Raw genomic sequence first — 15,546 nt, 5'->3', positions numbered from 1 at the left:
CATCTCTATATTTTAAACAGAAAGAATATCACCTCGTAGCATTTGAGAAAAAATTCCAGAGACTTGATGATTGAAATGATTCCCGAGACTTTATGTTACTTGATTTAACCAGTTTTTAAGTGAAAAAAATGGCCGATTCTGAAAAGGTCCTAAAGATTCACTATCTACCACTATTTTCACGTAAAAATCTTAAAAAAATCAACTGTCTTTCATCTATCGACAAATTTGATACAGAGCAACTATTAAATGTTTAAGATAAATGTATGTCTGCATCTCTCTGTATTATTGTAAAATAATTTACCTGATAATAATCAAAACTTACGCTGTAGTATTAAAAATATTGAAAACTTTTACGGTGAGGGTACGCATTCTGAGTGAACACTACATATTATTATCACAATTCATCACAAATTTGGGCTATAATTTTGTTCGAAGCCTGCTTATTTGTTACAAGATCAAAAAGTTCAAGAATGTCCCACTAGAGGGCGTTTTGGTTGTTCCGGTAAAATAGCGCATGTCCGATTAAGTGTAAGTAGACACTTTTTCCATCGCTCTATCTTCATCCATTCAAAAGTTATGAGCAGTTGAAGATCTCGTATTCAATGACATATGCGTGGTCTCTTACAATCATTTTCAGCCTCTAAGAATCATTTTGGGATGCCCGATAAGGATAAACATTGAGAGAAGTAAAGAACATTAGGAGTTTCACACAATCTTAAATAACTCTCCTGAAATAGGGCAGACAGAATCACGAAAGTAACGTAGTGGTATAGAAATACGAGTACGAGCCGAATGATAAGGATGGGTTGAAGACCACCTGGTGGAAAATTTAAGAACCTTTTATGCTACCTTGAAATCTGAGAGAACAAAGATAGACCAAAATTTCTATAAACCAGTTCGTACAATGGTATTCTGTAAATGACAAACGTACTTGGTTATGAAAAATGTGTAGACATAGAAAATTTTTTTCAGTGTACCTTAGTTGGTCACCACCATTGCTCGCTAATTTGTTGCTTATTCATGAGTTATTCAGCCTTTGTAAGTTGTTTGTAAGAATATTTGTTTGATGTAAGTTGTTTGTAAGAATATTTGTTTGATGTAAGTTGTTTGTAAGAATATTTGTTTGATGTAAGTTGTTTGTAAGAATATTTGTTTGATGTAAGTTGTTTGTAAGAATATTTGTTTGATGTAAGTTGTTTTTAAAAATGTCTGCAAGTTATTTTCAAGAATATTTGTGAGTCTTTGTAAGTTGTTTTTAAGAATGTAAGTCTTTGCAAGTTGCATGTTAAAGGTCTAACTACTATTGCTACTCAACCGTACACGCACCTCGTAGACTATGGGATTTCTAACGAATCGGCATATGTCGGAATGTATGTTCTGAGTGTATGTGTGGCCCTAACCGCTTGCTTTGTGTTCATGCTGCCATCTGGCTTCCATTTTCTGAAGTAAAGATGGAAATGACTGAATTTTCATGTTATGCCATTATCGTGTTGGAGGTCTGCCTGTTCTCTGCGGAGAGACTTTTTTAAATGGGAGACCGCCTCGCGCGCGCATTCGCGCCGCGAAACTGGAAAACCGCAGAAAACCAACTTCAGTCGACCACCACTATGCCACCGACGGTGTTCGAACCTGGATCCTCAGGACGAGAGTCTAGATACCCACACGGCCGCACAGCGTCAATAAAGGTCTAACTGCTGCTTGCGGGGAGAGAAGTCCACGGTGATCATTGATCAACTACTTAAAAAACACATTTTTAAAAGGTTACAAAGCAAATTATTTTATCATGTAGGTACTACTTCTACACCGCACGCCAACTCTAATCATATCGCCCCGTACAGCAATTTACTACCGATCGAGCTGTGTCGGAAATCTTTCTCTCTTGAGAAAGTCATGATATACTTTCGTGATAGTTGAGCATGGTGGGGACTTTGCAAGGCATATTGAGAAGGCGCCATCGGTGTTCTGTGGCCCCTATCTAGATGAAGAACCTGTTTACCAATTCGCATACCTACTCTCAAAAATCATAGCATCAAATATCATTATGACAAGCCTTTCCTCCCCTCCCCGCACTCGAGGCCCACTAAGCCATGCCGGGTGGACCTATGCGTCTTTCCTTTTTCGGATAAGTAGATGTAAAATGGTAACTTGTAAAAAAAAATAAAACAACCTCGAACGAAGCACCAAAAATGTCGAATGAGAGTTACTGAACGAATAAATTTTAATTAGAGATCATTTGAGAACTTATGAAAAAAAACAAAACCCTTTCGAGAGTGTGTTGTTATCATCCTTCTGAAATCCTAGATCTCATTTTTTTAGAAACACACGACCATCGATAGAGATTTTATTTACATATAAGTGTTTATATTATCAGTGAAGATTGTACGGAAAATAGTAATCAATCTAGAACAATCAATACTTCCTCTCTCTTCGGTCAACCGGGTACATAAGAGATTAGGGCCTATCTGACTGACCGTCATTGCTCTTATTCTATTTTAGTGACGCAATGTGTGGGCAGAGGAAGAGATGAAAAAAAAAAAGGATGTTACATAACTGATGTGTTTTTGACGCTACTGTGTTTGACTTTCTTAAGCTTTCTTCCCCCCCCCCCCATTTCTTCTCTTTCATATACAGCCAGAGGAGGATTTAACGGCGGGCGCAAGGGGCCCCGAAAAACACAAACTTCACCCTTTTTCTCATTTAAGGGGGGGGCCCAATATTTTCTTTTGCGCACGGGACCTCGATCGACTTTAATCCGCCAATGTATACAGTTAAACTTGGTTAGGCTAATTCGAAGTCCAAAGTCACTGGAAAAAAGTTCGAATTATCCAATTCATCTATCCTGGATCAATAAAATGACCACAAATTGCAACTTAATCATCAACATTCCCAAAAGGATAACGATTATAGATTATTAAAAGTTTATCATCAGTTACAAAACTATTTCCCAAATTTTTAATATAATTTATAATTATAATAACTGATCTTAGAGTTGCTACATTATACCACTGTTCTGAAATCAGCGTCGCTGCAGAATTCCTCGACCCATGTTCAAAGCCTGATTTACGGAAACAGCACTTTTGATCATCCGTTATGAAACTGTTTTCCACATCTTGCTTATCATTCTTAAGCTATCAAGGAGAAATTTACTTTCACTAAAACGTATTGCAATCTGAACATTCCAGTACTTTTTCATCATATCAAGACGACAAAAGATTCGGATTTTCAATGTTACACCTGGATCTATAGGTTGAAAAGCATAATCGGTATTAAGTGGTATACAATTTCGATGCACTCCAACTGAACAATGTTAAAATGCACATTAAATTATCAAAAATAGGGGAAAAACAGAATTTTCAAACTTTTATTAGTCTTAAAAATTATGATTTTTTTCCCTCGAACTCCGGAAAAAGTTCGAATCAAACAAGAAACTTTAGCATTAAATTGATAGAAAACTCAAGGAGAGTTCGTAAAAATTCTAATTAACCAAGTTCGAATCAATCAAGTTCTAGTGTATTTGAAATTAGGAAAAATTGGTTATTATAAATTGCAAAAAATTCCATTGCTGTTTTTTGCAAGTATCAGAAATTGTTTGATTAGATAGCCATTAACTAGAATAGAGACAGTTTGTTTCCACGAATAAAGTCTACCTCCGTTGAGGCAATTTTCACTACCGTTTCATTCGTGTCACAAAATCCCTGATATACAGTCAAACCTCGTTAATGAGTCACTCTTGGGAGAGCAAAAATATGACTTAGTAAGCGGAGTGACTCGTTAAACGGAGTAAGCCATAGCTGTGCCAATTCCTACCCGAGGACAATTGGGACTTCTAAAAAGTGACCCGTTAAGCGGAGTGACGTGTTAACAGGATGACGCACTAACGAGGTTTGACTGTATCTGGGTTCTGTATGTATGCTGCCATCTGTCTCACTAATTGCAAATAAATGAACGTATTTTTATGAGACTTTTTTTTTTTCAAGTTCTTTAGTTAGATTACTTCCTTCTGTATTTAGATGAGATTCCTTCTTGAACGCAAGCAGGCATTCCGCAGAAACAAAATATACGTTAGGTACAGATCATATACACGGCGCACGTTCCGATAAACCCCAATTTGGTAGAAGTTTCTCTGAGGAATATTTACGAGGTGCACCTGCGGTTTAATAGTTGAAGTAATGGTGTGATTGCATCAGTTTTATATAGATGAAGGGAAGAAATGTTGAAATACCTATATTACATGGGCGGAGATACGGGGGTGGGGCGTGGGGGGGCATTGCCCCCCAGCGTCAAAGGTGGAGTCGACTGATCTAATGTATATATGTATATATGAGCTGACATCATCATCATCGTGCCCCCCAGCAATAATGACCTTGCCCCGCCAGACTTCCAAGTCAATCTCCGCCTATGCTATATTACTGCCAAAGACTGAAGCCACTTCGTGAACTGGCCGGCACAGTTGATCCGGCCAATGTCCGAAATTCGGGCTTTCGCCGGCTCTCCTATATGTCGTTCCCAATACATCCCCATGTGGGGATCACTCTACGACATAGATATTCATATTCCTTTCATCATTAGGGTCACCATAGCTAACCGCTAATTATAAATGGCCATAATTATCATAAAACAATACGCCAACGCGGCGATGACCCGAATCATAGGGATCGATAAAGGGATGTATAGGAATCGACATATAAATGGCGGCTAAAGCCCGGTAAAAGCCCAAATTTCGGACATTGGCGGGTTCAACTGGGCTGGCCAGTTCGCGAAGTGGCCAACTTCGGGCTTTGGCAGTAGCACATTTATATGCAGGGAAAAATCTCATGAGAACACCTAAACAATTTAGGTTCATTAGAGTTTTAAATTTACCGAGAGAAAATTATTTTCCAAACTGACTCATTTTAAAAAAAGGCTTCGTCATAGAGTTCAATTACAAATCGATTGTATTGCATCAGCACCTCCTATAGATAGAAGGCCTCTGCACTGTTTGCCGTAAACGTCATTCAGACTACCTTGCAAGTTTGCCACATCTCGAAACACAGCATCCTATTTCGTTTCTTCTTATTTTGGCGTAGAATCTTACTGATTGGCTCACAAATACCGCATAGTGATTGAATGTGAGGCATAGAAATCGCCAATTCTGAGCCCGATCATTTCTTTTCCTCACAACGATGATACTGGCACGAGCAGGGAATTTTTTTTTCCTGAATATTTCTGAGGGAGAATGAACTACTAATTGACGTCACAAGCAGAGTGCGGAGGCCTTCTATCTCTAGGAAGTGCTGATTGGAGTACCCAATTGTCCGGGGAAAATATGTTGCAAAAATTTTGTATGGTTTTTTTTTTCTTTTTTGACACAAAATAAAAGTGTTCCAGACTCTGCCACGAAGCTGGGCTGGAAGAGATCTCGGCAACGGGATAAATCCAGTGGCAAAGAGTTCTGGCGCTCATTCATTCATTCATGTATCCACCGGGAAAAATTGGAAATGTTTTTTTCCTCCTAAATGACATTTTTTTTCCCTCCTTGGATTTTGTTTTATTGAAGAATAAAGACACCCCCTCCATCACACCGAACAAATTCCTCAGTGTTATAATGGGAGAATCTGCAATGCACAGTGAAAAAAAAATGAAAGTTATCACATTTGGTATTTACAAACCATGTTATCAACCAAAACGCTAAATGCACCTGACAATTCTTTTTCCCCCCCACGAAGATAAGTGCCACCTCGTTTTCCATGATTACGATTCTGCAGTTGATTACGACTTGCCGAATTATCAGGGTTTATCGCTGGATATTGATAGCGGCAGTGTCTGAAACGAAAAATAAAGGGCGTGCTGACTCTATTTACGTCAGAATTGCGACGATTTCCCTACTTTTTATTCCTATTTCAATTCATCATCTACTCGGATTATCTTCTTCTAGACTGAAATTCGAGTATTCGGAATTTCGCGCAACCGTCGAACTTTTGATTGAGTATAAACATTAATCTCTACAGACATCATAAATATTTCTAGTGTGTTATTAATTTCCATAATTCTCTCATGCCATTAAGGAAACTGGATACGTGCGGGACACTTTTTTTTTTGAAAACACAGTGATTTTCACAAAACAAGTGGGGGGTTGAATAAAAGTACTTTTTTTTTTTTTTTTTCAAACCGAGCACAACTCAGGTCTATCGCCATAGGCAATTTACTACATAGTGAGTTGTGCCGGAAGTGTAAGTGTGTGTACCTAGCAGTCTGAGTGCGTATGTAGTGTTTGGTTTTTCAGTGCTGCCATCTATATCTCAGAAGTGAAGTGAGTGATGTGTAGTGACTGAATATTTGTACTGTTTGTAGGGCTGTTGTTCTCTGCAGCGAGACTTTTTAACGCTCGCATTTGCGCCTCGAAGTTGGGAACCACAGAAAACCAACTTCAGCCGACCACCTCTTTGGCGACGGTGGGGCTCGAACCCGTCTAAAACTTTTTGAGATATTCTAAATATTATGTCCTCAAAATTGGCTCATTTTCAGTACTTACGCCAAACATTGTACACTAAAACCATACAATTTACTTGATCATGTATGTTTCTGTGACTGTTGTCTGTGCGATGAAACAATCGTGAAACAATACGTGAATTTTCACAAAAAAAATTCAATTTTTTTTTATTCAAACAGCCGTAAAATATTGAATTCGCGAAACATATGGCCAAGATCCTAGTTCATTGCACAGCTAACGTTATCCGGAACACTGTTGAATAATTTCATGAGAATATCTTGCATAGTGTTTGAGAAATTAGGTTTCGCGTGAAATAAAGTAATAAAAAGAAAAATGAATCCTCAAAAAACGCGTTCGAAAATTGTTTGTTGCCTTCGAAACCATTGTTCCGGATGATTTAAATCAACCATAACTTCGCTGCTACGTATTGCATGTGCAAGAATAAAATAGTTTTGGATTCTGTGTAAAACGTTCCTCCAAATGAATTTATAAAACCATTTTCGAAAAAATCGTCATTTGAACGTAGTCAGAGTTGCCTTAATTTAAAATAAAAAATTAAATGACACGAAGCGCGTAAAATACAACTTTTGATCAGTCATATTGAGCACCACATAAAAAATATTTGAAACTCGATGATTAAGATAATTTACACAAACCAGGCTGTACAGCAGAATTTCAATTTTCCTCGTGTTGCCACAAAAAATGCTTGTTCCAAAATGTTATAAAGCAGTGTTTCTCTCAACCTTTCTGAAAACAAGGACCAGTGAAATGTCTGAAACAATTTGACGCACCACTTGTGTCCCGTATTATGGGAAATTCCTGTAATTTTCGTTGTTCCGATTTTTTGTTAAACATTTGTGTCCCGTTTTTTCAACGATATATATTTGAATTTGCAATATTCACTAAATTCGTGAATGCACAGTTTTCGCAATACAAATTATATTATGATAATTTTGGCAAAAAATTATAAATAATATTTATGTCACATATTTGTCAGGTTTAACGTTTTGTCCTTAATTTTTTTTTTTTTGAATTTTAATTATGATTGGTGATTGTGCCTACTTTTGATAACGTTTTTGATGACGATTGGCGACGTCCCGTATTTTAAGGATCATTAAAGATGCCAGTTTACCGTATTTTTTGCAATGAAATACGTATGGCCATTTGAATATTTGTTTCATGAAATACATTTTTTTAAACTCCGATTTGTAGCAGCTCTTTGTTTCCACAACTTCAACAATTTTAGTAGTAATTATGTAATTATCAAATTGCATTTAAAGCATTTAATCGCATTTTTTATCAAAATTGCGTGATATCCCGTATTTAGGATCGCAATTTCCTGCATTCTCTTCGATGATGTATGGTCAACCTAAGTATGAAAGTATAATTTTTAATTTGAACCCATATGGATATTACTAATGTCAATTACAACGGGTGAATAATGTTATCAAGTATGCTTGCAGACCGCCTATGCCACGGTTACGGACCATAGGTTGAGAAACGCTGCTATAAAGAGACATCAGTGGCTGAAACTAAAGTGTCTATTGAACATTTCCAAGGAACTGAGGCATTTCAAGGATCCTAGCCGAAACATCCGAATACTAAAAAAGTGTCTTAAAACTCTCGAGAAAGCCTGATGCTATTCATTGGGAAGTTAAATTCGAAACAATAAACATATTTAGATTGGGTCAACTCAATTAGAGGAGATGCGTAATTCATTACTTTGTTCCTCCTCTAAGACTGGTGTCGGAGCCGGAGGTGTTCGGGCAAATAAGGAAATTTGTAGAACGGGTCCGAGCACCCTTAGGACTGATTCAGAAACAAAAATTTCTCGCACGAAACTCAAAGCGAGCACTCACAGGTTTGAAACACTCCCGACGCTCCTGCTCAAAGACGATAACCGATCTGGATTCCGCGGCACTTTTTAAGTTTCTGACGTGATTAGTTAAGATAACAGTTATGCCAGCTTGGGCTAGACGCAGACAGCACGGATCCAATATGGATAATATGGGGGAAAAATTTATGTGTCCCGTAAAATGCTCTGGACGATCTCATTTTAAACCTACACAATTATTCGCCCCTCCCGACAAATCACGCGGGATCCATCCATGAGAGAAATTCAATACCTTGAATATTATAATAGGGTTTATCTGGCATCACCATCTTTTTTGACATATCTTATCGTTGAATTTCTCCATCTTCTCTTTTGTTCACGAATTCATTGTTTTGCACAAGAATGGGGACTTCATTTATCTTCAATTACATTATCAATGAGCGGGTTTTTTTTTTTTAATTTAAGGAAGGTAAATGTTTCGCTCTTTTTGTTTCGTCTTATTATTCGCCCTTCCGAGTATTTTTAACTGATAGTACTTATTTTGATTGTCTTACCTGTTTCATTTTTTTGTTTTTTAGCCTTGCAACAACTGCGTGTAACGTTAATATTCTCCTAATATCTATCTTATCAATGCAATGACACCCTTTTAGGCCAGGATTACATTATAAAAGTTATTTTATAAAACTTGAAATGCAACCACTAAGCGCATCGGTTACATTCGAGCGAATGCAGCCAATAGGCTTGTTGGTTGTTTTTTTCAAGTTATGTTAAAATATCTTTTATCATACTTTTAAGTGTAATCCCGGCCTTGAACAGTGGCGTTGGAGCCGGGGGTGCTGTGAGTGTTCGAGCACCCTTAGAGTTGATTCACAAATCAGAATTTCCTGCATGAAACTCAAGATGAGTACCCACAGGTTCGAAACACTTCTTGCTCCAAGATGATAACCAATCCGGCTGCCGCGGCACTTTGGTTATCCAAATTTTTACAGGTTCCGTTGTGGTATCAAACAACGGAATGCATTTTGCCTGTTGTGGCGTTGTATTTGTATTTGTATTTGTAAAAGCTGTAGAATTTTTCGCTGGTGTTATAAAATTTAACAGTATGGGAAAAAATAATCGTGTCTGTGCGGTTTCCTGTGAAACGGTCTTGCAAATATCAAAGTTTCCGCGAGAACTAAAAAATTGGAAGCCTTTGGTTTTCATGACTCTCGTGGAAGCTCTGCATCAGTGTTCTTCAATTTTTTATAGCTGCGGACCAATGAAAGAGGTTTGACAGTTTTGCGGACCAGCGTAAATGGGAGAAATATGTTGCGGAAAGTAAAAAAAAAAAACTAAATAGGAGAAATAATTTCGGACCAGCAAAAAATAAATAAATGGATGAAATAATCTGCGGCAATAAATCATTTGAGGACCGGCAAAAAGTACTGTAAATAAGAAAAGTAATTTGCGGAGCGCGGCAAAAATACTATGAATAAGAAAAGTAATTTTGCGGACCGGCAAAAATACTGGAAATAAGAAAAAAAAATTGCGGACCGGCAAAAAATACTGGGAATAAGAAAAGTAATTTTCGGACCGACAAAAATACTGTAAATAAAAAAGTAATTTGCGGACAGCGGCAAAAATACTATAAATAAGAAAAGTAATTTGCGGACAGCGGCAAAAATACTATAAATAAGAAAAGTAATTTGCGGACAGCGGCAAAAATACTATAAATAAGAAAAGTAATTTGCGGACAGCGGCAAAAATACTATAAATAAGAAAAGTAATTTGCGGACCGGTGTAAGATAAGTATGTGAAAGAAATAATCTGAGGACACTGGGAAAAAAAAAGAAGAGAAAACAAATAAATAAAAATGGGAGAAATTATTTATTTATTTTTTTTAAACTATTTCCCCTTTTGTTACGTCTAGTTTCGATATTTTCGAAACCATCTCTTAAAATTCTAGAAAAAAAACATATAACTCACATTACTCATGTTGGACATGACAGAACTGCTCGTAGACGTCCTTGGCTTATTTTTTAGTCGCTGTAGCGCCGCGCGAATCGCATCCTGTTCGGCGATATCGTCGCGCTCATTTTTCTCACCGGTGGGTTTCTTCATTATTAACAGTTAAACTGATAGTTAATTAATTAATTGACAATCACACCTTTTCGCGCGCACCAACACCTTCGGGGTTCGCTTTCCTCCGCTTTTTCGTCGGAGATAAAATGAGAGGATTGGGGCCGAACCTCTTCCCACTCACACACAAAGAAATGACAAAAATTAAATGCGGCCAAATTCAACTGAGCAACAACGTGCGAAAAAGAAGAATACACTCACGTGACATCACCTCCGGCGGAGGGAGCGAAGGGCAAGTCGCTCTTTTAACTACCCAAATGCATAATCACATACTCATATCTCCCCCCCCCCTTTTCTTTTCTCTTAAATATCGATTTATATCGATACCACTAACTGTTGATTCTGCTAAAGTAGGTGTTTTCGGCGTCTTGTAATATATAAATATTGTATCAAAAAAAAATGTAAGCATACACACACGAACAGATATTGCATAAGTGTCCTCGATGAGATGACTTAATCTCTCACACACAGACCTGCTCTTGAACAATTACGCCATTTCTGATTTCCAAGAGGTGGTTTTCTTCTCTCTGAATAAAAGGGTAGATTTTAATAGAAATTATAAAGTATACTCTCATGGTCAAGAGACCCGAAGAAGGAAACGAATCGATTGAAATTGATACAATCGGATAACCTAAGTGGATAACCGTTACCGAAAGCACCGGTTATATTAATTTCGGTGATTTATTCACTTTATTCAATCACGCATAACTGTTCTTCAACCTTTTTACTACCGGCAGAAATAGGAGAAATCCTTTGCGGACCGGCGGAAATTAATTGAATAGGATAATTTGAGGGCCGGGGAAAAGAAGTAAATGGGAAGAAAATAATTTGCGGATATATAGGCAAGAAATGAATACAGTTAATGGGATGAATAATTTGGGTCCGGCGAGAAATAAATACATTGAATAGGAGAAATATTTCCCGGACTGGCAAGAAATGAATACAAAGGAGAAATAATTTGTTTATACCAGCAAAGAAGAAATAAATGGAGATATAATTATAATAAATAGGAAAAACAGTTAGTTGACCGGCAAGAACTAACTAGATAGGAGAAATAGTTTGCGGACCGGCAGAAAATAAATAAATTGGCGAAATAATTTACTGACCAGCAAGGACTAACTAGATAAGAGAAATAGTTTGCGGACCAGCAGAAAATAAATAAATTGGCGAAATAATTTACTGACCAGCAAGGACTAACTAGATAAGAGAAATAGTTTGCGGATCGGCAGAAAATAAATAAATTGGCGAAAATTTGTTGTCAAGCTAGGACTAACTAGATAGGAGAAATAGTTGGCGGACCGGCAGAAAATAAATAAATTGGCGAAATAATTTACTGACCAGCAAGGACTAACTAGATAAGAGAAATAGTTTGCGGACCAGCAGAAAATAAATAAATTGGCGAAATAATTTACTGACCAGCAAGGACTAACTAGATAAGAGAAATAGTTTGCGGATCGGCAGAAAATAAATAAATTGGCGAAAATTTGTTGTCAAGCTAGGACTAACTAGATAGGAGAAATAGTTGGCGGACCGGCAGAAAATAAATAAATTGGCGAAATAATTTACTGACCAGCAAGGACTAACTAGATAAAGAAATAGTTGGCGGACCGGCAGAAAATAAATAAATTGGCGAAATAATTTACTGACAAGCAAGGACTAACTAGATAAAGAAATAGTTTGCGGACCGGCAGAAAATAAATAAATTGTAGAAATAATTTACTGACCAGCAAGGACTAACTAGATAAAGAAATAGTTTGCGGACCAGCAGAAAATAAATAAATTGGCGAAATAATTTACTGACCAGCAAGGACTAACTAGATAAGAGAAATAGTTTGCGGATCGGCAGAAAATAAATAAATTGGCGAAAATTTGTTGTCAAGCTAGGACTAACTAGATAGGAGAAATAGTTGGCGGACCGGCAGAAAATAAATAAATTGGCGAAATAATTTACTGACCAGCAAGGACTAACTAGATAAAGAAATAGTTTGCGGACCGGCAGAAAATAAATAAATTGGAGAAATAATTTACTGACCAGCAAAGACTAACTAGATAAAGAAATAGTTTGCGGACCGGCAGAAAATAAATAAATTGGCGAAATAATTTACTGACCAGCAAGGACTAACTAGATAAAGAAACAGTTTGCGGACCGGCAGAAAATAAATAAATTGGCGAAATAATTTACTGACCAGCAAGGACTAACTAGATAAAGAAATAGTTTGCGGACCGGCAGAAAATAAATAAATTGGCGAAATAATTTACTGACCAGCAAGGACTAACTAGATAAAGAAATAGTTGGCGGACCGGCAGAAAATAAATAAATTGGCGAAATAATTTACTGACCAGCAAGGACTAACTAGATAAGAGAAATAGTTTGCGGACCAGCAGAAAATAAATAAATTGGCGAAATAATTTACTGACCAGCAAGGACTAACTAGATAAGAGAAATAGTTTGTGGACCGGCAGAAAATAAATAAATTGGCGAAATAATTTACTGACCAGCAAGGACTAACTAGATAAAGAAATAGTTGGCGGACCGGCAGAAAATAAATAAATTGGCGAAATAATTTACTGACCAGCAAGGACTAACTAGATAAAGAAATAGTTGGCGGACCGGCAGAAAATAAATAAATTGGCGAAATAATTTACTGACAAGCAAGGACTAACTAGATAAAGAAATAGTTTGCGGACCGGCAGAAAATAAATAAATTGGAGAAATAATTTACTGACAAGCAAGGACTAACTAGATAAAGAAATAGTTGGCGGACCGGCAGAAAATAAATAAATTAGCGAAATAATTTACTGACCAGCAAGGACTAACTAGATAAAGAAATAGTTGGCGGACCGGCAGAAAATAAATAAATTGGCGAAATAATTTACTGACAAGCAAGGACTAACTAGATAAAGAAATAGTTTGCGGACCGGCAGAAAATAAATAAAGTGGCGAAATAATTTACTGACCAGCAAGGACTAACTAGATAAAGAAATAGTTGGCGGACCGGCAGAAAATAAATAAACTGGCGAAATAATTTACTGACAAGCAAGGACTAACTAGATAAAGAAATAGTTTGCGGACCGGCAGAAAATAAATAAATTGGAGAAATAATTTACTGACCAGCAAGGACTAACTAGATAAAGAAATAGTTTGCGGACCGGCAGAAAATAAATAAATTGGCGAAATAATTTACTGACCAGCAAGGACTAACTAGATAAAGAAACAGTTTGCGGACCGGCAGAAAATAAATAAATTCGCGAAATAATTTACTGACCAGCAAGGACTAACTAGATAAAGAAATAGTTTGCGGACCGGCAGAAAATAAATAAATTGGCGAAATAATTTACTGACCAGCAAGGACTAACTAGATAAGAGAAATAGTTTGCGGACCAGCAGAAAATAAATAAATTGGCGAAATAATTTACTGACCAGCAAGGACTAACTAGATAAGAGAAATAGTTTGCGGACCAGCAGAAAATAAATAAATTGGCGAAATAATTTACTGACCAGCAAGGACTAACTAGATAAGAGAAATAGTTTGCGGATCGGCAGAAAATAAATAAATTGGCGAAAATTTGTTGTCAAGCTAGGACTAACTAGATAGGAGAAATAGTTGGCGGACCGGCAGAAAATAAATAAATTGGCGAAATAATTTACTGACCAGCAAGGACTAACTAGATAAAGAAATAGTTTGCGGACCGGCAGAAAATAAATAAATTGGCGAAATAATTTACTGACAAGCAAGGACTAACTAGATAAAGAAATAGTTTGCGGACCGGCAGAAAATAAATAAATTGGAGAAATAATTTACTGACCAGCAAGGACTAACTAGATAAAGAAATAGTTTGCGGACCGGCAGAAAATAAATAAATTGGTGAAATAATTTACTGACAAGCAAGGACTAACTAGATAAAGAAATAGTTTGCGGACCGGCAGAAAATAAATAAATTGGAGAAATAATTTACTGACCAGCAAGGACTAACTAGATAAAGAAATAGTTTGCGGACCGGCAGAAAATAAATAAATTAGCGAAATAATTTACTGACCAGCAAGGACTAACTAGATAAAGAAATAGTTGGCGGACCGGCAGGAAATGAAAAATAAAATAAAATAAATGAATGAAAGAATTTGCCGAAAGGCAATAAATAAATAAAAGGGAGAAATGATTTGCGTGCCGGCAAAAAAAAAAAGTTTAAGTAAAAGTGAGTCATCACACGCGGAACTTGAAAGTTTCGGATAAAAATATTTATTCTTTCACCCTGTCAGAGCATGCCGCCATGCTTAACATCTTTGCTTCGGAGGTACATATATGTGTACCTAATACAAATGGTCCTTGTATAGATATCGACCCAAATTAATTAATTAATAATTAATTAATTTTTTAATTAATAATTTTATTTTATATTTTTAAAGGGGTTTTAAAGGGGTTATTGTATGTCAAATACAACAAACACAAATCTATCAAAAAAAATTTTTTTTTAATAATAGTCAATTTTAGCTCAGGTGTAAAGAGGTAAAAACTCTCACTATATCAAGTACTCGCATCATATCTTTTAAATCTCAGAAAAGAAGCTCTACCGAAGTCATCACTTGTCCGTGCAAATTAGAAGCGTATTTAATATTATATGACATGTGTTTGCAATAACAATTATTTGTAAACTCTTAAAACCCTTAATTAAACGGTGACTTACTCGATTCGAGGTATGGCCATGCAATTCAAGCTCCATCTGCTGCTACATACTACACATCTGCCAGATAATATAACGCATACATATTTGAGAAAGATTTTATATATAAGCCGAACGCGTGACGCTCGACGCATGTAAACAGCTGAGGAAAAATCAAACAGTAGCTTGTAGGTGATATCGACAGGAATGAAAAGTTATGCTCGGGATTACACTTACGCAGTTGCTTCCGAACTGTGGCGGTGGTGTATGTTACACGGCGGGATCTCTTAGACAGGTGCGTACACCCGAGATACGAATCGAAATCCATATAGCTGGTACAATTTTACGTTGCGATTAAACAGGATGTCGGGACCCTCGGCCGAGATGAGATGAAATCAATGCAATATTTTCTTATACACATATGAGCTAAATATACTGCCCTCAGAAAATAAAACAACAAGCGGGA

The 15,546-nt window shown here is 36.7% G+C and overlaps 1 protein-coding gene across 2 annotated transcripts in view; it reads right to left on the bottom strand.

Annotated features, from left to right (window-relative positions):
• Positions 1–15,145, bottom strand: part of LOC149068932 (proton-coupled amino acid transporter 1-like) — a 40,013-nt gene extending 24,868 nt beyond the window's left edge. The window contains exon 1 of one of the 2 annotated variants that reach the window (XM_089251298.1): positions 15,105–15,145. In XM_089251298.1, the coding sequence (XP_089107424.1) occupies positions 15,105–15,140 (36 nt within the window). In that variant the 5' untranslated portion in view covers positions 15,141–15,145. Of the gene's footprint in view, positions 1–10,268; positions 10,595–15,104 lie in introns of those variants that run through there. The other variant, XM_089251297.1, reaches the window with a different exon arrangement.
• Positions 15,146–15,546: the final 401 nt, after the last annotated feature.

Source organism: Pholcus phalangioides, unplaced genomic scaffold (assembly GCF_987345545.1).
Source record: "Pholcus phalangioides strain wild (caught in Gottingen) unplaced genomic scaffold, Ppha-v1.0 ptg000024l_1, whole genome shotgun sequence".
NCBI lineage: Eukaryota > Metazoa > Arthropoda > Arachnida > Araneae > Pholcidae > Pholcus > Pholcus phalangioides.
The sequence above is the reverse complement of the archived record's forward strand: the minus strand, read 5'-3'. Positions and strand labels throughout refer to the sequence as shown.